This window comes from Hyperolius riggenbachi, chromosome 9 (assembly GCF_040937935.1).
Source record: "Hyperolius riggenbachi isolate aHypRig1 chromosome 9, aHypRig1.pri, whole genome shotgun sequence".
Classification (NCBI taxonomy): domain Eukaryota; kingdom Metazoa; phylum Chordata; class Amphibia; order Anura; family Hyperoliidae; genus Hyperolius; species Hyperolius riggenbachi.
In genome coordinates, this window is record NC_090654.1 from 45,239,198 (window position 1) to 45,262,251 (window position 23,054).

At 45.8% G+C, this 23,054-nt stretch overlaps 1 protein-coding gene across 3 annotated transcripts in view; it reads left to right on the forward strand.

Annotated features, from left to right (window-relative positions):
* The window catches only part of USP19 (ubiquitin specific peptidase 19), a 157,312-nt gene that overhangs the window by 106,535 nt on the left and 27,723 nt on the right, over positions 1-23,054 (forward strand). For all 3 annotated transcript variants that reach the window (XM_068252644.1, XM_068252645.1, XM_068252646.1), the window contains exons 15-21: positions 5,780-5,890; positions 8,203-8,304; positions 8,444-8,584; positions 10,442-10,560; positions 12,018-12,155; positions 15,218-15,579; positions 19,403-19,513. In XM_068252644.1, coding sequence (XP_068108745.1) covers positions 5,780-5,890; positions 8,203-8,304; positions 8,444-8,584; positions 10,442-10,560; positions 12,018-12,155; positions 15,218-15,579; positions 19,403-19,513 — 1,084 coding nt within the window. The remainder of the gene's footprint in view (positions 1-5,779; positions 5,891-8,202; positions 8,305-8,443; positions 8,585-10,441; positions 10,561-12,017; positions 12,156-15,217; positions 15,580-19,402; positions 19,514-23,054) is intronic.

Here is a 23,054-nt window from a genome sequence, read left to right on the forward strand (position 1 = left end):
AGGGGGTACTGTTAAAAGATCTGTATTGAAGAATATGGAGGCTGACATATTTATTTCCTTTTAAACATTACCAGTTGCCTGGCAGCCCTGCAGATCTATTTGGCTGAATAACACCAGAAACAAGCATGTGGCTAATCTTGTCAGATCTGACAATATTAGAAACACCTGATCTGCTGCATGCTTGTTCAGGGTCTATGGCTAAAAGTATTAGAGGCAGAGGATCAGCAGGACAGCCAGGCAACTGGTATTGTCTAAAAGGAAATATGGCTGCCTCCATATACCTCTCACTACAGTTCTCCTTTTAAAGCAGCACTAGATTGGAGGTTAGAATAATATGGAGCACATTCACAAAAGGCAATAGAATAGGGAGGCAGTATATAGAGGGGCACCATAATGAGTAATGTAATAAAGAGTATTGTTTTAGGGGGGCACTATAATTGTGGAGTCTATAGTAAAAATACTAACTTATGCTGGGTACACACTATGAGATTTTCTGGACGATTTGCTGTCAGATCGATTATATCCATCATGTCTGGTAAATGCTCGGAGATCGATCGGAAAGCAAATCGGACATGTTGGAAATAATCGATCTGAAAGTAAATTGGCCATAAAATCTCAGTGTGTACCCAGCATTGATGGGTCGGCATGGCCAAAAGTAATTTATAGCTCTTTATCCATAAAAAAAAAAGATAGGGCAGCAAGTGACAGACAGCTGTTTTGGGTAATCTCAGCCCTTTATCAAACTGCTTGTGCCTTTGATAAAGGGCTGATATGTCACTTGCTGCCCTATCCGCCTCTGACACAGGAGACCTGGGTTTGAATCTCGGCTCTGCCTGTTCAGTAAGCCGGCAGCACCTATTCAGTAAGGAGTTCTTTGGTCGAGACTCCCTAACACTGCTACTGTCTACTGAGTGCGCTCTAGTGGCTGCCTCACAAGCGCTTCGAGTCGGACAGGAGAAAAGCGCTATACAAAAAAAGGAATTATTAATAATCTCTTTTTATGAATAAAGAGCTATCAATTACTTTTGGTGGTGCCGGTCCATCCTGTTCTCTGGCATTGTACCCAAGTGGCACTAGGGTTGGTGTCTATTCACGCTGTCTCACTACACATTGGTGCTCCCTACCACCTTTTTGCATTTACTACAATAATAGAAAGCACTGTACATGAAATGTGTTTTTGAACTTTAAAGAATCTTTAAAAAAAATGTGTTTTTGAACCTCCAGGAGTTGTGCTTCTGAGCTGATAGAACCTCTTGGATCCAGGAGTTGTGCTTCTGAGCTGATAGAACCTCTTGGCTCCAGGAATTGTGCTTCTAAACTGATCGAACCTCTTAGCTCCAGGAGTTGTGCTTCTGAGCTGACAGAACCTCTTGGCTCCAGGAGTTGTGCTTCCGAGCTGATAGAACCTCTTGGCTCCAGGAGTTGTGCTTCTGAGCTGACAGAACCTCTTGGCTCCAGTTGTGCTTCTGAGCTGACAGAACCTCTTGGCTCCAGGAGTTGTGCTTCTGAGCTGATAGACCCTCTTGGCTCCAGGAGTTGTGCTTCTGAGCTGACAGAACCTCTTGGCTCCAGGAGTTGTGCTTCTGAGCTGATAGACCCTCTTGGCTCCAGGAGTTGTGCTTCTGAGCTGATAGAACCTCTTGGCTCCAGGAGTTGTGCTTCTGAGCTGATAGACCCTCTTGGCTCCAGGAGTTGTGCTTCTGAGCTGATAGAACCTCTTGGCTCCAGGAGTTGTGCTTCTGAGCTGATAGAACCTCTTGGCTCCAGGAGTTGTGCTTCTGAGCTGACAGAACCTCTTGGCTCCAGGAGTTGTGCTTCTGAGCTGACAGAACCTCTTGGCTCCAGGAGTTGTGCTTCTGAGCTGACAGAACCTCTTGGCTCCAGGAGTTGTGCTTTTGAGCTGATATAGTTACATAGTTATTTTGGTTGAAAAAAGACATACGTCCATCGAGTTCAACCAGTACAAAGTACAACTCTAGCCCGCCCCCTACATACCCCTGTTGATCCAGAGGAAGGCGAAAAAAAACCCCACAAGGCATGGTCCAATTAGCCCCAAAAGGAAAAAATTCCTTCCTGACTCCAGATGGCAATCAGATAAAATCCCTGGATCAACATCATTAGGCATAACCTAGTAATTGTAGCCATGGATGTCTTTCAACGCAAGGAAAGCATCTAAGCCCCCTTTAAATGCAGGTATAGAGTTTGCCATAACTACTTCCTGTGGCAATGCATTCCACATCTTAATCAATCTTACTGTAAAGAACCCTTTCCTAAATAAATGGCTAAAACGTTTTTCCTCCATGCGCAGCTCATGTCCTCTAGTCCTTAGAGAAGGCCTAGGGACAAAAAACTCATCCGCCAAGCTATTATATTGCCCTCTGATGTATTTATACATGTTAATTAGATCCCCTCTAAGGCGTCTTTTCTCTAGACTAAATAAACCCAGTTTATCTAACCTTAAGCGAGACCTTCCATCCCACGTATCAATTTTGTAGCTCGTCTCTGCACCTGCTCTAAAACTGCAATATCTTGTTTGTAATGTGGTGCCCAGAACTGATAGAACCTCTTGGCTCCAGGAGTTGTGCTTCTGAGCTGATAGAACCTCTTGGCTCCAGGACTTGTGCTTCTGAGCTGACAGGACCTCTTGGCTCCAGGAGTTGTGCTTCTGAGCTGATAGAACCTCTTGGCTCCAGGAGTTGTGCTTTTGAGCTGACAGAACCCTTTGGCTCCAGAAGTTCCCTCCCGAAGAGCTCCTGAGGTAACCGAACTCATGGAAAGCTTAGCAGGAATTGACAGCTACCCTTTTCTCATTCCAATGATCAAGTGCCATTTGCTACCCACCACAGTCATTTAGTCTCATTGTCGGAAATGCTGCCTGCTACATGATCAGTTTGTTTGCTTGAAGAGCATAGTGGGAATAAGTCAAAATGGACATCTCCTCGTTTTGTGGTCCTGGGCATCTTCCAGTGACCTAAAGTAACACAAATTGTTAATGGAAAATAATTGAGGGAACATCACAGAAAAACATTGGGGGGCATAGTCAATGTTCTTTAGGTAATAAAATACTGTTCTTGGAAAGCCATCTCATTGTAGTTTGCTTGTTTTAAACTCTAATCTTTTTGAATCCACATTTGGAATGTAGCTGTAGAATTGTGTCTGGAGAAATCTGCCTGGCCCTGTTGTTTTTTCCTTGAAATATATTTTGAGTGGAGCGTGGGAGCTCGGGGTCACCTCATTAAGGGAGGCCACCAAAGAGTTGTAGCAGCTATGCTTGGTTGGGAAGGAACAAATGCTGTATTGTGTTAAGACCTGAGATGGCACTTATGAAAAGCTGTGGAGTTCAGAGAAATTACAATGTGGAAGAAAATCAGGACCATAACCTACAAAATTGCACATATCCCATTCAGCCACTAGATGGTGCAAGTACAGTATATAGTCCAAAGCCAAATACTCAGTGCAAGACTGAATTCCGAATCTATTTATTTCGCCAAGTACAACGTGAGTTGTACCCGGAATTGATTTTGGCACAAACCGGATCGGTTGCTAGGAACTGCAGATGAACAAAATTTCCACAGTCTTTACACTAAAGAGCTTTAAGGCCTGTACCCACGACGGGATTTTTAGCAATGACTGGTGATATATATTTTTTTTTTTAGTGATAAGCAATCGTTTCTGCAATTTCGCGACGTGGGTACATATGCGCAATTAATCTGATGATTTGCGCCCGGCATGACAGATCAGATCTTCAAAGTGAACCAGAGACAAAGTGCCCTCATGTATTTTACCATATATTTATCAGTGGGAACATTAGAGAAAACACCTACCCTACTCACTGTTTCATTATTTACTGTTCAGATTGCTTCTTATCACCCCAGATAAAATCCCTGACTAAGCATTCAGCCTGGCTTTGCTATAATGACTCAGCTATAATGATTCCTAAGCAGAACCACAAGAGGGCAGGCTTGGGCTTGAAAAGACAGCACAGAAGACAGACTTAGCTATAAAGATTCCTGAACAAAGCCAGACTGAATGCTCAGTCGGGGATTTAATCTGGGCTGATAAGAAGCAACCTGAACAGTAAATAATGAAACAGAGAGCAGGGTAGGTGTTTTCTCTGTTCCCACTGATGTATATGGTAAAATACAGGCGCGTGCTTTGTCTCTGGTTCCCTTTAAGGTCCCCAACGACTCCTGCACAAAGTACCACGATCCTTTGACCTCCTATTCGCGCCTGTCGCCACGTATTCTCGTGTGTAGGAAGATGGATATGGGAACTTTGTTTGTCAGGCTGTGAGGTTCACCGATAAATCCTCAGGTGAGTATTCAGCAGTAGTGATGAGATGTACACAACAGCAATAGACCACAAGAAGATTGCCAACAATCATTAAACAAAGAGGGGTGCAGGGGGAAGCTCCATAGACTTTAGCTTATAGATTATTTTAAAGATCTGTACACACGTGGGATGTTGACCAAATTGATCCGGTGTGATCAGTCATGACAGACTTTGAAAATGTGCCAACATCGGTTACCGCTGTTTTCTTAAGAGAGTTGTTGACGGTTGGAACAATCGGTCATTTTAAATATTAAATCTTGCATTGGTTATGAACCTTAACCGCTTTTTGACTGCGGTCATTGAAATCTACATCAATCTACGTTCATGGCTGTTCCCGTTATCTGCAGGCCGACTGCAGAGCTCTGTGAGCCAGTCAGGAGCTGATTTCATTGGCTTCTGACTCCGTGATCACGTTCAGCCTTTCTCATTGGCTTACAGGGTCAGGAGCCAATGAAATGGTGGCAGAGAGAGTGGCCTGCAATGATGGGTGAACAGCAAGAGCGGCGGGTCCGTGAGTCAAGACGTCGGAAGGCCCCATTTTTTGGTACCAGCAGTCTCTGTTGCTTAAGGGGCTAGAGACTGCTGGTATGCAAGTGGATAAGACAGATGTTAGGGGTGTAATGCAGGACGCTATTGCGGACGGAAAGGCAAAGAAGACTACGCGTGGCCGGGCCTGTCGGCCAAACAAAACTAACTGTCGACAGGGGACAGGAAGATCCGTGAGTGGCTGCGAGGGCACAGGACGGCTGCAGGGGGCTGGTAGAATCCCCAGGTGAGTAAAACTGATTTTTTTTTTTTTTATTATTTAAAGGGGCACTATGGCCAAAAGTTGTAAAATCTAAAATCTGTGCAAACCTAACCAAATAAGAAGTACGTTTTTCCAGAGTACAATGAGCAATAAATTACTTTTCTCCTATGTTGCTGTCAATTACAGTAGGTAGTAGAAATGTGAGAGAAGTGTCAGGTTTTGGGCTAGTCCATCTCTTCATAGGGGATTCTCAACAAGGCTTTTATTCTTTATAAAGATATTCCCTAAAAAAGATTAGAACAATGATGCTGGCCAGCTTCCCTGCTCACTGCACAATTTTTTGGCACTTGGACAGAGCAATTGCCATTCACTAAGTGCTTTGAAAATAAATATATCCCTGAGAATCCCCTATAAAGAGGTGGACTAGTCCAAAACCTGTCACTTCCGTCAGATTTCTACAACCTACTGTAAGTGACAGCAACATAGGAAAAGTAATTTATGGCTCATTTTACGGTGGAAAAAATGTACTTATTTGTATATGTTTGTACATATTTTAAATTTTACAGTTTTTCGCTGTAGTGCCCCTTTATGTATCCCTTTAACATATGGAGAAATGGTATATTTTCTCATAACTGTTCGTCAGATTATGGTCTAAAGGCAGAATGTTGACAAACCTCTCACACTCTTTCTGTTTACCAGGTTTCTATTACATTTGATCCCTTCCTGTACTTACCCGTGCCCTTACCACAGAAGCAGAAAGTGCTCACAGTCTACTATTTCGCTAAAGAGCCGCACAAGAAACCTGTGAAGGTAAGACTGCCTCTAAATGCTGATCAGCGGGGTAAAGAAGCATTTCTCATTTGTACATTATGTAACAGGTTTTGTGTTCAAGATTACAAGGCGTCCCTCTAATAATGATGGCCTCACTTACTGCAAATAAGGGAACATAGGGCTTTCTCCAATGCCATTTTTTATGGTCTCATGCAAAACCTTGCAGGAGAGGTTATGCACCCAGCAAACCTGAAAGTGAAATGGAGGTTGCCATACTTATTTCCTTTTGAATAATGCACATTGCCTGGCTGTCCTGCTGATCTTCTGATAAGTTTAGTCATAGGCCCTGAACAAGCATGGAGATCAGAGGTTTGACTGAAGTCTGACTCCGTTTGCCGTATGCTTATTTCAGGTGGGTGATTCAGATGCTACTGATGCTTGAAAGAACAGCAGGACAGCCAGGCAACTGGTAGTGTTTAAAAGATCATAGCTATGGCAGCCACCATATCCCTCTCACTTCAGGTTTCCTTTAAAGTTAACCTGAAGTGAATGTAAACCGATGAGATAAACCATTGTAACCTATAGTCCTAATCCTAAATTCCACTTCCTGGAGGCTCCATAGCGCTTTTTTTTTAAATCTCAAAGTGTACCAGAGTTGGATTAAAATAAGTTTCAGTCCCCTCCCCCCCCCCCGCACACTGCATGCAATTCCGATTTTTAATTTTTATTTTTTTTTACGTCCGATTCCAATTTTTAATCGTTACTGTATGCTGCATTTTTTCTGCGTTTTTCTGTTGATAGCATTCAGGGAAAATTGGAGTCGCAAATCGTTATCCAAATCTGATGTGCAGTGTGCAGGGAGCCTTATACATACCTGGGGTTTCCTCCAGCCCCATGCGCAGAGATCGCTCCCACACCGCCGTCCTCAGCCTTCTGCAGCGCCGGTACTGGTCCCGTCATTTCAGGCAGTCTCGGCCAATCTGACGCAAGAGAAAACACAAACGACGGCGGAAGGCTGAAACCGGTAGGGCTGTGGAGACTGGACGTTTACTACGCAGTTATACCCTTTGTTGTGCACTGGGTGTGCACGAGACACTTGCTTATTACAAAAGGGTCCCTGTTACAAGGGCCCTCTATGTACAGTTTTATATTTGTGTATGCAACTTGAATAAATACTATAACATGACATTTCTGCTGACGCATTGTTGGTTTTTCTTCCGCTGACGGTCACCTATTTCTTTGAGCACTTGGTGGCTGCAGCATATGTCATTTCTGGCTAACTACTGGAGTTTGGATGTAGCGCTGAGGATTGATTGGAACAGAGTTTCTGGTTGAAACATTGTCAGTTTGACACTGAATGCAGCAGTAACCTACGGCCCACCCGCCAAAGAAATTGTCATGGGACCCCCTCCTTGGATTCATGTAATGTTTGCCTGCTCCAGCAATACATTATCTCCTCTGTTCCTTCTGGCAGTCACATGCTCTGTGCTTCCTTTCCTCCTTCTTACGAATCATGTGACATTCCTCAGGAGCCAGACGCATGCAGCATAGTGTGTGTGGCTGACAGGAAGATCAGAGGGGGACACAAAGATGGTCACTATAGTTTTGTCAGTTAGAGACTGTTGAATAAACCTAGACTATGTTTAAGACATAGACCATGTGTACAGAGAAACTGTGACCAAGAATTGAACTTCATCCCAATCAGTAGCTGATACCCCCTTTCCCATGAGAAATCTATTCCTTTTCACAAATGGATCATCAGGGGGCTCTGTATAGCTAATATTGTGGTGAAACCCCTCCCACAAGAAACCTTGAGGACCATGGTCCTGGCAGTTTCCTGTCTGTGAACCTTGTTGCATTGTGGGAAATAGCTGTTTACAACTGCCAAAAAAGCAAGCAGCAGCTACATCACCTGCCAGCAGTAAAAATGTCACCATGTGATAAATGTCAGAATGTAAATTAGGGAGCTAAAAGATTTTACAACAGGCAAACACTGACTAAATCATTTATACATACGGTAATTATTGTAAAAATGAAGCACTTTTTTTATTACGTTATTTTCACTGAAGTTCCTCTTTAAGATTTTGGCCCCTTTTATGATTGAGTTTGACACATCTGCTCTAGATGCAATTTCAAGTAGTGCAAAAGAGCAGCCCCATTCACTTGTGTGGCGTGGGACCGTACAGTGCCATGCTTTACCACAGCCAGCAGCCGAACCAGACATGCCAGCTAGACCCAGTAAACTGATAAGTTGCAGTTCTTGTGATCACTGTATGTATGACAAGGTATTCTTTGTTTACACATAGAGTAAGTGTTCCCTCTCCTCCCCACCTCTCTCCTCTCCTGCACAGTTCCTGGTCAGTATCAGTAAGGAGAATTCCAGCGCTTCTGATGTGCTGGAGTCCATCGCACAGAGTGTAAGAGTGAAGACTGAGAACCTTAGACTTGCCGAGGTAAGATTAGTGTGTGGGCTGTCAGAGGCGACTGCGCGGGGCTAATTAGATCCATATTTATAGAATGAACCATTGACTCGCATCGTAGTGTACCAGCTGGCCTGGAAGTCCTCAGATTTACAGAAATGTTTTTCTTTAGGTGGCGAAGAACCGCTTCCACCGCATGTTCACCCCATCCTGCTCTGTGGATTCCGTGTCCCCCTCTGACTTGCTCTTCTGCTTTGAGGTTCTGTCGAAGGATCTCGCCAAGGAACGCGTTGTTGTGCTGCAGGTCCAACAGGTACCGGTGACATTTCACATCCTGCCTCTCCTTTTGATATTTTTCTTTGTATTCGGTGCACATTAATGCCCAAATATGGATGTAATAGTATTCCCCAAATCACCCTCACATCCTCTTGTGTGTGTCTGCTGAACTTAAAGACAATCTGTGAGAAAGAAAAGGATTAAAGTTCGATACTAATGCTGGGAATACACGGTTCGTTTCTGGCTCTCGATTCTCCTCTCGATCGTTTTTCCCGCTCGATTCTGAAGTCGATTCTCTTATCTTCCGCTCGTTTTTCTTATCTTTTTCTATTCACTTCTAGCAGAAATTGAGTGGCGAAAGGATCAAAAGGAAAGTTGGACATGCCGGAATTTATCCATCGAACCATCTAATCACCTCAAATTGAACCGTGTATTCCCAGCATTAGATATAGGAAGGTTTTGGTGTTTTCATGTGGTGAATTCCAGGATCACCTATGTGGTAAGTAAAGTGAGCCCAGGAGCCCAATGGTGTAGTAATTGTAAGCATATAGCTGGATACTCACAAGGATGGGTTGTAGATCCCTGCAACCACTGTATAGGCTTTCGGGGGAATAAACCATGCCTGTTCTGTACTTCAGGTCCTGCCGTATGCTGGATGGTCGCTCTCCTAGATGTTGTTTTGGCTAAAACTATTACCTCCCAGAGGTGGTCTGACTGGAAATTTGTGGGGAATGGAGGTGCCCAAAATATTGGGTTAATAGTTTTTTATAGTTAAAAAAAAAATCATAAAAGAGAGAGGTGTTCTCTTACCCCTCAGGAAGATAGTACACCATTTCAACTGGAATTTTTTTTTTCATTCAAAACACGAAGACCAAGCGTTTCACAGGTACTAGCCCGCTTCTTCAGGCCAATACCCAGTGCCTTGGAACAATGTGCATTAGGGTATAGTCACCTATGATGGCCTCTTACAGAGGAACATTAACCCAGTATTGAACTTCATACCAGTCAGAAGCTGATGCCCCCTTTCCCACCAGAAATGTTTAACTTTTTTCAAATAGATCATCAGGGGGGTCTGTGTTGCTGATATTGTGGCGAAACCCCTCCCAAATAGAACTCTCAGAATCAAGCATTCCGCAGCGATCACCTGGCAGATATGTGCCTTCCCCAGCCTGGCAGGGTATGCAGAGCAGGCGGCAGGGAGCTTTTATATTCACCCGTTTAGACGCCGGACCTGCTTCCTCTCTTCATCCACCTGCAACGATATACTCCCAGCATCCTCTCCTGACTTCCCATCATAAGTTACATGTGATCGGGGCTCAGAGGATAGTGTCAGCAGTGCAGCGCCACCCAGTGGTGGAAGAGGGGGTGATGGCAGAGACTCTTCCATACCTCTCTTCCACCAGCGGGTGGCGCTGCACTGCTGACACTATCCTCTGAGTCCAGATCACATGTAATAACATTTGATGGGAAGTCAGAAAAGGATGCCAGGAGTATATCGCTGCAGGTGGATGAGAGGCAAAGCCGGACCGGAACAGGTAACCCAAAAAAAAAAAAAAAAAAAAAAAAAACCTCTCCCTGCGCCCCTCTCCATTACCTCATTAGGCCGAGCGAGTTCTGCCCGGAGGATCGACTTGGCCAAGCTCTGGCAGAGAGCCTTGTTCTTCTCACTTAACCTGCCCACCGTGTAATGTCACTCCTGCCTCTCCGTTGGCCCTCCTCCATACAAGGCCTATGTACAGCCTCGGCCCTGCATTGTCACCTGAGAGATTGATTCTCAATACTGTGCGGGCATTAGGAATTCTGATCTGTGTACGGTTTAAGTGAAATGTGTTTTTAATAGTGAGCCCCGCTAATCACAGGGCGAGCTCTGATGTTTCTCCATCTTTCTGTGCAGCGACCCCAGATTCCCAGTATCCCGATCTCCAAATGTTCCGCCTGTCAGAAGAAGCAGGTCTCCGAGGAGGAGAAGCTGAAGCGCTGCACCAGGTGCTATCGGGTTGGATATTGCAACCAGTAAGTGTGCTTGTTTTCCTTCTTCACAAGGAACCTACAACTTAAAGGAACATTATCAAACTAAGTGTTTTAAAATAGCAATGTACAAATACTGTCTAAGTAGCTGTGTAAACATGTTCCTACTTTTCATGTTAAATATCAGAGGCAAAAAGTTTAATTCATTGTGTGTACATTTTGGAATGTTTCATTTGCATAGGTGAATCTCTGTTTCATTATTACTCTGTTTTTTGCATGTCAGACTGCAGAGTTACCATATATTAAAAGCCTCTGGTGTCAGGCTTCACACACAATTACAAATATTTATGTTGCACATAAGATACATTTCCTCTGCTCTCATTTAGACAGCTCAGTCAGAGACGCAGGCAACTGCTAGTGAGGGCTTTCTCACACACTGGGTTAACAGATGTAGTGGGAGGTATTCCCCCTCCCCTCATGATTCAGTAGTGGCCATCTGTGAAGTGTGAAAGAACTTTGATAACCGTAAACAAACCGATAAGCAGTGAAATGTACACACCAGCACTTCCCAAACAATTCCTATCTCAATTGAAAAAAAAACTGTTAATCGATAGTGTTCCTTTAATAGCTATTTTCACTTCCTGATCACTGTGATTGGCTGACAGTGATCAGGCGGTCAGGAGTCAATGAAAGGGTTCCTGACCGATGCATGGAATTCTGCTGTCTTTAGCCATCGTAGATCTGTGCCAGTGGGGACGCGCTATTGTCTTGTGCTCGAGATCTTTCAGTGTTAAAACTACACCGCATCAGGCCTAGGCAGCCACAAATGTCGCATAGATTTAACTATCAATGGTCTCAAGTGGGGTCCATCCCTGGGCAGTAGCATGAAACCGCTTGTACACCAAGAAAAACCTCAGTGCTACTGCGTGGGCTGTACCTTGTGCAAGCGCAGTGTGGCCACGCTCATACAGGCCAGGGGAGAGCGGCCACAAGCAATATTGCTTGTTAGTCAATTATTGTGAATAGCGTCCATAACTCAGTGGACGTACACACCTTTATAGCTGCATATTCAGAGACAGAACCTTATTTAATACCATGGGAATGCAACTACTGTGACACCTACTTCAGGGCTGGGTCACACGGGCGATTGTTGGTCATTTTCTGCTAGCTGTGGTGCCCGTCGCTTAAGCGCTGTCCATTTGAGTACTTCTATAATTTTACCTTTGTTTGTGGGAACGCCACTCACCGATCCCGATTTTTCCCATTGTTTCAGCCAACCCTGGAAGCAACATGCAGCTTCCTGGGTCGCCTACTGCCTCAACCCGGAAGCCGGCAAATGCTTTTCTTTACAATTGTAGAAAAGCATTTGACTGAGAGGCCGCAGGAGGCCCGTCAGTTGACTGTGTTAACCCGCCCCTAGCTGAACCAAGTTCAGTGGAAAGTGAAAACTTTGGATGTAACACTGAATAATTTCTTATACTGATTTTTTTTTTCCCCTGCAGGATTTGCCAGAAAAACCACTGGCCTGAACACAAGGTTACCTGCCGACCCGAAAACATTGGCTATCCCTTCTTAATCAGCGTTCCAGAGTCCCGTCTGACATACGCCCGCCTGGCGCAGCTTCTGGAGGGTTATGCAAGGTTGGTCAAATGTCCCTTAGCAGGAGGCAAAATGATTTGCTGGAAGTGTGACCTGTAACTTATTGTTTGCCTTGATCTATGAAGACCTGTACGCATGCTAGATGGATGTCGCCCAGTGGGGATCGGGATCTGATCTCTTGGCCGACATGTCTGAGCTTAGGCTTTACAGAAAATGTATACTGTGGTGGGGGGGCGGACATCCGACAGTGACACAGGTGTTAAATCATGCAGGGGAGGGGTGCTTCAGGAGTCAGGGGCTGCCATACACACTCTGGATTTTTGGCAGAGGCGGTTAGCGTCTGCCAACTTTTATCTAGCATGTGTACGGGTTTTACGATGTGCATCAGTTCACTAGTTTCCAATCCAACGGTCTGCACCAGGGTTGAGGAGTCGGAGCAATTTTGGGTACCTGCAGTTGGAGTCTGAGTCAGTGGTTTCATAAACTGAGGAGTTGGATGATTTTTGTACCAAATCCACAGCCCTGGTAAGTATTAGACTAAGGAGTCTGAGTCTAGGAGTCTGAACCATTTTGGGTACCTGAAGTAGGAGTCGTGGTTCCATAAACAGAGGAGTCCCAGGGAAGAAACAGAGAAAATAACTTTCTCTGCTCAGTAATTGCTTACTGTATTTTTCGGCATATAAGATGCACCTTTTCTCCTCCAAAAAAAAAGAGGAGAAAAAGTGACAGCGTCTTATATGCCCCCGACGTACGAATGCCTGCCGATACAACCCACCGTGATGTCGGGGACTCCCTCTATTGTCCCTGTGTCTCCTCCACTCACCCCTTGTGTCCTCCTTTGCTCTCCCTGAACAAAATTGAAAGAAGCAGCACTGCTCACCTAATCCATCGGAGCCCGCGGTGATCAGACCTCTGTCTCACGGCTCCCCTAATGCCTACATCTGTTGATGCGATCATCAGAAGCTGACACTAGGGGAGCAGTGAGAGATAGGAGAGGTCTCTGATCACCATGGGCTCTGGTGGATTAGGTGGGCCGTGCTGCTTTCATGTATTCAGGGGAAACTGAGGAGTACACGGGAGGAACAGGGGACAGAAGAGGACTCCATTACAGGGAGAGAACATCTACAAGACACTCCTGCACCTTGGATGCACCAGGTTTAGTATTCCCCCCCCCCCCCCCCCCCCCGGTTTTTGCCCTCTACACCTAGGTGCGTCTTATAGTCAAAAGCATCTTGTAAGCTAAAAAATATGTTAATTGCAAGTCAGTCTGATAATTTGTCCAGCAAACCAGCAATGTTATCTATTAAGCTATTTTATTCATGGTTACTTTCACTAGAGTTTCTCTTTAACCACTTAAGCCTGAAGGGTTGTTTATTTTTTGCATCTGAGCAAATTTCACCTCCCATTCATTTGCCAATAACTTTATCACTGCTCGTCACAATGAATTGGTCTATATCTTGTTTTTTCCGCCACCAATTAGGCTTTCTTTGGGTGATAAATTTTGCTGAGAATTAATTTATTCTGAATCCATTTTAACAGGAATATTAAAGAGACTCTGTAACATTCAAAAGATCCCCTGGGGGGTACTCACCTCGGGTGGGGGAAGCCTCCGGATCCTAATGAGGCTTCCCATGCCGTCCTCTGTCCCACGGGGGTCTCTCCGCAGCCCTCCGAACAGCCGGCGACTGTGCCGACTGTCATTTCAATATTTACCTTTGCTGGCTCCAGCGGGGGCGCTGTGGCGGCTTTCCATTCCGAACTACACGTAAATACCCGATCTCATTCGGGTCCGCTCTACTGCGCAGGCGCAGGAAACTTGCGCCTGCGCAGTAGAGCGGACCCGACGGCGATCGGGTATTTCCGTGTAGTTCGGAGCCGACAGCCGTCAGAGCGCCTGCGCAGGAGCCAGGAAGGTAAATATTGACGTCACCGCTGCCCGGACTCCACAGAGGGCTGCAGCGAGACCCCTGACGGATGGAGGACGGCGTGGGAAGCCTCATTAGGATCCGGAGGCTTCCCCCACCCGAGGTGAGTACCCCCCAGGGGATCTTTTTATGTTACAGTTCCTCTTTAAGAAAGAAATGGAAAAAAATTATTTCTCAGCTTTTGGCCATTATAGTTTGAAATTAATACATGCTACCATAATTAAAACTCATGTATTTTATTTGCCCATTTGTCCCGCTTATTACACCATTTAAATTATGTCTCTATCACAATGTATGGCGCCAATACTTTATTTTGAAATAAAGGTGCAAATTTTTCAATTTGCGTCCATCACTATTTACAAGCCCATAATCTAAAAAAATATATTAATATACTCCTTTGACATGCATATTTAAAAAGTTCAGACCCTTAGGTAACTATTTTTTTTTTTTTTGAATTATTGTAGTTTTCTATTTTTTTATTAAAAATTGTGTGTGGGTAATTTTTGGTGTGGGAGTAAAAACAGCTAATTTTAAATGTTGAAAAAAAATTTTTATTTAATAAAAACTGGATTTGAGTGTAGTTTTACTATTTGGCCACAAGATGGCCATATTCAAATAGTCCTGGGAGCGATAGATCCCACTTCCAGGAAGAAGAATGAAGACAGGGAACTTTTTGAACTCAGAAAAATTGCGGCGTCTGATGAGACGCCGTCGATTTTTCAGCAGGGGGCTTTGATCAATGAAAGGGATCTATAATCCCCCCCCCCACTAGGGTGTAAAAGCATGCAAAAAAAATTGCACCACTTTTAGACCCTAAAATCCGGAAAGAATCAGACTGCCAGGGGGGTTAAAGGGAATCGAAAGTGAATTTAATGTGGGCAGTTTAACTTACCTTGGAGGTTCTTCCAGCCCCCTGCAGTCCTTCTAGTCCTCTGCAGTCCCGTTCTGCTGTTTGTAAAAGTTGCTATTGCGACTGACCCAGGGCTGGAAAAAGCCCCAGGCAAGTTAAACTGTCCATTACTTTCACTTTAGGCCTCCTTCAACCACAGCAGCCTGTGCAACTGTTTACAAGCTTTGATATTTTTGTTTTTTGTAGAAATGCCTTCACCTTCAGCCTAGTAGCAAATGCTCATGCCTTTTTCAGTGTCTGATAAAATCAATTTTTTGTGTGTCTCTAGGTATTCGATAAACGTGTTCCAGCCTCCATTCCTCCCCGGGCGGGTGTCTGAGCAGCCTCCACAACCACTAAGTGCAGAGAAGGTGGAGCCCTCAGCGGCACAGTCTAACTGCACCTCCGTAGGAGAGCCACTAGAGGACGATAGAGACTCTCACTGCACCCCTCTGTCCCTGGGGTCCTCCCCCGGCCACACAGCACAGCCAGAGGCAGCAGGAGCCAGCGGGCCAGGCACGGCTTGTACAGATCGACACTCGCTGGTCAGCACGGACTCTGGCTTTTCTGAGCAGTCCACAAACTCTTTACGGGATTTTGATTTCGGAGGAGAAAAAGAAACCACCTATGAAAAATCAGTGAAACCTGAAGGTAGGAGTTTCTAACCCAGTGTGAGTTCTGACTGATTTTGGACTAATCCATCTAATTGTGGGGGATTCTTAGCATTTCCTATATTCTTTACAAAACTATTTCTTGGACAGAATCTGTACAAAGTGGCCAGCCAGCCTCGTTTGCCCACTAATTTGCTAGTTAGACTAAGGAACTGCTGATCAGTAAGTGTTTTTAAGAATAAAGAAACCTTGAGAATCCCCCATGAGGCAGTTGATCAGTCAGTGTGAATAAGCTCTCTGGCCTAGTGCACACCAAAAACCGTTAGCAGATCCGCAAAATGCGAGCAGATTTTGAAACGCTTTTTCTTCTTTTTCTGTAGCGTTTCAGCTAGCATTTTGCGGTTTTGTGAAGCGTTTTGGTGTAGTAGATTTCATGTATTGTTACAGTAAAGCTGTTACTGAACAGCTACTGTAACAAAAAACGCCTGCAAACCGCTCTGAACTGGCGTTTTTCAGAGCGGTTTGCGTTTTTCCTATACTTAACATTGAGGCAGAAATGCATCCGCAATCCAAAAAATGCTGCAGCCCGGGAGTATGCGTTTCTGCAAAACGCCTCCCGCTCTGGTGTGCACCAACCCATTGAAGTACATTACCCAAGCGGATCCGCAGCCGCAAGCGGATCGCAAACCGCAGCCGAAACGCTCTGGTGTGCACTAGGCCTAAGAGACACAGCCTCTAAAGAAGCACCCTTTCCTGTCTTGAGGCACAAAATGTGTGTCAGGCCCTATTGTGTAGTTTGAAGCAAACCATGTCTTTGTATGATTTGTACCTGAAGAATAAAAGGACTTGCGCGCTAGACAACAGCAATATTTTTGCAGTCAGAGGTTCGTCCAATCCAAAATGGATACAGATAGTTTTTTTAATCCTCAGCGCTGTATGTTATAACAGCCCTCCAGTTGCAGCCTGCAGTCCCCCAGTGCTCAAAAATGAGATGTGGCCACCACCCTGGGTACAAACCACAACACAGGCTTAGATTTCTTGCAACAGGGGGTTAAAACATTTTATTTAAAATATATTGCACAAATGACAGCGGTATGACGCCAAAACCCGGTCAGGAAGGAGAGACGGGCTACTTATATCTAGTATATTACTGGAAAGGTTGAGTAATAAGGTGCACTGGAGTGACTATCCGTGCAGATACCTTATATGCAATTCTATGCATCTGCACGGATAGTCACTCCAGTGCACCTTATTACTCAACCTTTCCAGTAATATACTAGATATAAGTAGCCCATCTCACCTTCCTGACCGGGTTTTGGCGTCATACCGCTGTCATTTGTGCAATATATTTTAAATAAAATGTTTTAACCCCCTGTTGCAAGAAATCTAAGCCTGTGTTGTGGTTTGTACCCTGGGTGGTGGCCATGTCTCATTTTTGAGCACTGGGGGACTGCAGGCTGCAACTGGAGGGCTGTTATAACATACAGCGCTGAGGATTACAAAATTTATGATTTTGTGCTACAAGCCTAATTGTTTTTAAGTTATTTTTTTTTTCCATTACAATGTTATTTTAATCCTGGTTGTACCTCCCACCTACAGTGGTTTGCAAAAGTATTCGGCCCCCTTGAAGTTTTCCACATTTTGTCATATTACTGCCACAAACATGAATCAATTTTATTGGAATTCCACGTGAAAGACCAACACTAAGTGGTGTACACGTGAGAAGTGGAACGAAAATCATACATGATTCCGAACATTTTTTACAAATAACTGCAAAGTGGGGTGTGGGTAATTATTCAGCCCCCTTTGATCTGACTGCAGTCAGTTGCCTATAGACATTGCCTGATGAGTGCTAATGACTAAATAGAGTGCACCTGTGTGTAATCTAATGTCAGTACAAATACAGCTGCTCCGTGAGGGCCACAGAGGTTGTCTAAGAGAATATTGGGAGCAACAACACCGTGAAGTCCAAAGAACACACAAGACAGGTCAGGGATCAAGTTATTGAGAAATTTAAAGCAGGCTTAGGCTACAAAAAGATTTCCAAAGCCTTGAACATCCCACGGAGCACTGTTCAAGCGATCATTCAGAAATGGAAGGAGTATGGCACAACTGTAAACCTACCAAGACAAGGCCATCCACCTAAACTCGCAGGCCGAACAAGGAGAGCGTTGATCAGAAATGCAGTCAAGAGGCCCATGGTGACTCTAGACGAGCTGCAGAGATCTACAGCTCAGGTGGGAGACTCTGTCCATAGGACAACTATTAGTCGTGCACTGTACAAAGTTGGCCTTTATGGAAGAGTGGCAAGAAGAAAGGCATTGTTAACAGAAAGCATAAGAAGTCCCGTTTGCAGTTTGCCACAAGCCATGTGGGGGACACAGCAACCATGTGGAAGAAGGTGCTCTGGTCAGATGAGACCAAAATGGAACTTTTTGGCCAAAATGCAAAACGCTATGTGTGGCGGAAAACTAACACTGCATATCACTCTGAACACACCATCCCCACTGTCAAATATGGTGGTGGCAGCATCATGCTCGGGGGGTGCATCTCCTCAGCAGGGACAGGGAAGCTGGTCAGAGTTGATGGGAAGATGGATAAAGCCAAATATAGGGCAAACTTGGAAGAAAACCTCTTGGAGACTGCAAAAGACTTGAGACTGGGGTGGAGGTTCACCTTCCAGCAGGACAATGACCCTAAACATAAAGCCAGGGCAACAATGGAATGGTTTAAAACATAACCTATCCATGTGTTAGAATGGCCCAGTCAAAGTCCAGATCTAAATCCAATCGAGAATCTGTGGCAAGATCTGAAAACTGCTGTTCACGAACGCTGTCCATCTAATCTGACTGAGCAGAAGCTGTTTTGCAAAGAAGAATGGGCAAGGATTTCAGTCTCTAGATGTGCAAAGCTGGTAGAGACATACCCTAAAAGACTGGCAGCTGTAATTGCAGCAAAAGGTGGTTCTACAAAGTATTGACTCAGGGGGCTGAATAATTACGCACACCCCACTTGGCAGTTTTGTTTTTTTTAAATGTTTGGAATCCTGTATGATTTTTTTCTCCACTTCGCGCGTGTACACCACTTTGTACTGGTCTTTCACGTGGAATTCCAATAACATAGATTCATGTTTGTGGCAGTAATGTGAGAAAATGTGGAAAACTTCAAGGGGGCCGAATACTTTTGCAAACCACTGTAAACCCTCAAAAGCTTGTTTTTATTCCACATTGCATACACCTTTGTATATTGTGATAATGGAACAAGCTTTAGTATACTTATTATCTGTGTGATCTAGTATGTAATGTCCTATTAGCCATATGATTTATAATTTAGCCCACACACCAGTCACTTCCTGCAGGCGGCTTTCAGAGCTGCAGTCTGCGGTTTCTAAAATCTAGCTTTGCCAGTGTCCCATGCAATCTTAAAACAAACCTGACAGTCCCTGAGGCAGTAGTCAGCAGGGACAGCTTTTGAAGCACTAGCTAGCAGAGCGGAGACATCTGCTGAGGCACTAGCTAGTAGGAGGGGAGGGGGGGGGGCAGCTTCTGGGGCACTAGCTAGTGGAGGGAATGGCTGCTGGGGCACAAGTGAATCGGGGACAGTTATTGAGGCACTAGCTAACAGAGTGAGAACTGCAGCTGAGGCACACACAAATGGCTGCTAGATCTCATTCATGTGATGTTATCCTGAGGTGGCAGTATGTTTCTCTCCAGTTGTGTGTGTAGCTCAGAGGACATGTAATATTAGTTTGCCTCTACACAGGTCTGTACTATCTATTTGCATAATCATTTAATCTGTTCCTTTATGTAGTTTGGAATTTATAAGACTATTTTTTCCCCCCACTAATGTTTGTTTCTCCCCAGCTGCTGTGCCCGGTTACCAACAGTCGGCAGATATCTCTAGTTCACATGCTGCTCTCTTCTACATCAACCACATCGATGGCTCCGGGAGGGAGGTGAAGCTGGAGGACAGAGGTTTGTGCTTTTTGTACTAGGCGTGCTTATAGGAGAACTATAGTGAGAGAGATATGAAGGCTGCCATATTTATTTCCATTTAAAGGGAACCAGAGACGCCGGACATAGAAAAAGAAAAAAAGATTTCATACATACCTGGGGCTTCTTCCAGCCCCATAAGCGTGGATCGCTCCCACGCCGCCATCCTCCGCTTCCTGGATCCGCCGGTACCAGGTCCCGTCACTTCCGGCGGACACGGCCAATTGTCCGCATCACAGGGGCTCCCTCCATACCCTTACGTATGCGGCTGCGCAGTATGCAGCTGCACGCGTACTGGTATGCTGGGAGCCCCTGTGATGCGGACAATTGGCCTCGTGCTGACGCCGACTGGCCGAAACTACGGGACCTGGAACTGGCTGATACAGGAAGCGGAGGACGGCGGCGTGGGAGCGATCCGTGCGTATGGGGATGGAGGAAGCCCCAGGTATGTATAAAATCTTTTTCCTGGCGTCTCTGGTTCCCTTTAAGCAATACCAGTTGCCTGGCTATCCTGCTGATCCTCTGCCTCTAATGCTTTCAGCCACAGCCCCTGAACAAGCATACAGCAGATCAGGTGTTCCTGACAGTTTTGACAGATATGACAAGATTAGCTGCATGCTTGTTTCTGGTGTGATTCAGACACTTCTTCAGCCAAATAGACCAGAAGAGCTGCCAGGCAACTGGTATTGCTTAAAAGGAAATAAATATGGCAGCCTCCATATATCTCTCACCACAGTTCTCCTTTAAAGATGCAGCTACTTAAAACGGATCTGAACTCAGAACTTCCTCTCTGATCTAAAAGATAAGCAACAACATAATAACCTTTAAAGAAAAGACATCTCTTTGTTACAGCTGATACAAATCCTGCAATAAATCTGCAGTGTATCCCTGCTTTCTTGGAAGTAGACATAGGGTTAACATCCAGTGTGTACCAATTGGCTCTCTGCTGTGGCAGTCAGCTGTCTCACTTGAGGGATCAGATTACAACTTGTGATTAGTCACAGATGAGGGGGAATCAGACAGGCTAAACTCTGTAAATACATACAGGGTGCATTTCTATATGTTTTCCTCCTGTCCTGTGCAAAGGTTTAGGCCCGCTTTAAAGCAAGTCAAAGCAAGTCCAAAGTGGGGGGAGGGGGAGTCGCCTATGGATGAGGAAGGCTCTGGGTCCTTTAGAGCACAGTTCCCCCAACCCTGTCCTCAAGGCCCACCAACAGTACATTTTGCAGAAAACCACAAACCTGCACAGGTGAGGTAATTAGTGTCTCAGCAGAGCTGATTAACTGCCTCTGTGGATTTCCACAAAACATGCACTGTTGGTGGGCCTTGAGGACAGGGTTTGGGAACTCTGCTTTAGAGCCTTTCCGTTCCTTTCACCATTCCTTCATTCCAGCCCTGTCACCCCCGTTTCAATCTGGCATCATGGGAGGATTCGATTGCTTCAGGAGCCGAGTGCTTTCCGAAGACAGGCAGCTCCGTACTTTACAAGCACTTGTACATGCTTGCACAGTACGGAGCCGCCTGTCTTCAGGAGCACTCAGGCTCCCAAATCCTCCCACGGTGACACAGAGCAGAATTCAACCCATCGGTCGAATACTGCTAACGGGGGTGACAGTGCTGGAACGAGGGGACAGTGAGAGAAACTGGAAGGCTCTATAGGACTCTCTCCATACGAACACTTTCATTCCAGCGCAGGAGACTTGGGCGCGGCAGTGAGTAGTTCAGAAGATGGCGCTGAAGTTGCTTTTAAAACACTATAATTCAGCCTCCAGCAATTGCTGGAAGCCGAATTATTTCATTCCTCACCTTCCATGGCGGCTTGGAGGGGGAAGAGTATTTAACGCGGCCGGGACTTGTGCTTTAGCAGGATCAGCCATATATCGGCTGTATCCTGCGTCCAAGTCTCCTGCCCCGATTCCTCTCGTACGCCTCTCCATAGCCTTCCATCTCCATAGGTAAGAGCCCCCAGTTCAGGTAGCTGATAAGCCTTCCACCAACCCCCCTTCCCCCTCCCAGAATTGGTAGCCAGGTGTGCCCTCAGTATTGGTCAGCTCTCTCCCCAGTTTAGGTTGCCGGGTAAGCCCCGGGTATTAGACAGCCCCACCCCCTGTGTTCTAGACCAGTGTTTCTCAACATTTTATTGGTAAGTACCCCTTTTAAAACCCTGTACTCACCAAGTACCCCCTAGCATAGTACACATTATCACAAGTACCCCTTGATAAATATATATTTAATCGTAGTACATGATAATTGGTTGTGAACAATTTCCAAGCATTTACTATTGCAGGGGCGGGGGCGCGGGTGTTTGCGCGACCTAGTGGACAGTGCCCGGCTATGGGGGGGGGGCGGCTGCATAGCTAGCATAGTTGCCCCAGTATAGGGAGTTTAGTTGCCCCAGTATGGTTAGTATAGTTACCCCAGTATAGTGCCCCAGTATAGCTAGTATAGTGCCCCAGTATAGCTAGTATAGTCCCAGTATGGATAGGTAGTGCCCCAGTATAGCCAGTAAAGTGCCCAGTATAGCTAGTATAGTACCCAGATAGCTAGTATAGTGCCCAGTATAGCTAGCATAGTGCCCAGTATAGGTAGGTAGTGCCCCAGTATAGTGCCCAGTATAGCTAGTATAGTTGCCCCCAGTATAGCTAGTTTAGTTGCCCCCAGTGTAGGTAGTTTCGTTGCCCCCAGTATAGCTAGTTTCGTTGCCCCCAGTATAGCTAGTTTAGTGGCCCCCAGTATAGCTAGTACAGTTCCCCCCAGTATAGATGCCCAGGAGGGGGGGAAGCAGCGCTAGAAGGAGGGGCAGTGGAGGCAGCGGTGGGGAGGGGGGAAATATCCCCCCCCCCCCCTCCCTCGGGACCCCTCCTTCTGCCTCTCTCCCCCTCCGTTTAGCGGTGGCAAGTGCGGCTCGGCGGCGGGGAGGCATACGGAGAATTACTCACCACTTCTGCGTTCCAAGCGCCGGCAACGTCATGTCGTCACACATCTCCGCCTTCAATACCGCCCACTGTGCTTCCGCTAATCAGGAAGAACAGTGGGCGGCATTGAAGGCGGAGATGTGTGACGACTTGACGTTGCCGGCGCTTGGAACGCGGAAGTGGTGAGTAATTCTCTGTATGCCTCCCCGCCGCCGAGCCGCACTTGCCACCGCTAAACGGAGGGGGAAAGAGGCAGAAGAGGGGTCCCAGGTGAGGGAGGGGGGGGGGTATTTCCCCCCTCCCCACCGCTGCCTCCACTGCCCCTCCTTCTAGCGCTACTTCCCCCCTCCTGCACCCTAAAGTAGGTACAGGTCTGGCGAGAGGCCAGACCTGTACGGCACACCGGGCAACATGCCGCGGCACACTAGTGTGCCGCGGCACACTGGTTGGGAAACACTGTACTATTGCATTTAATTAGCTAAAATACTAGTTTGGTGTTGTTTAAATAAGATTTATCATTTTCTAAAACTCTAAATTTGTTGTTCTTGGTTAAGTATATCAAGTCCGAGTACCCCCAGGAACCATCAGAAGTACCCCCTGGGGTACGC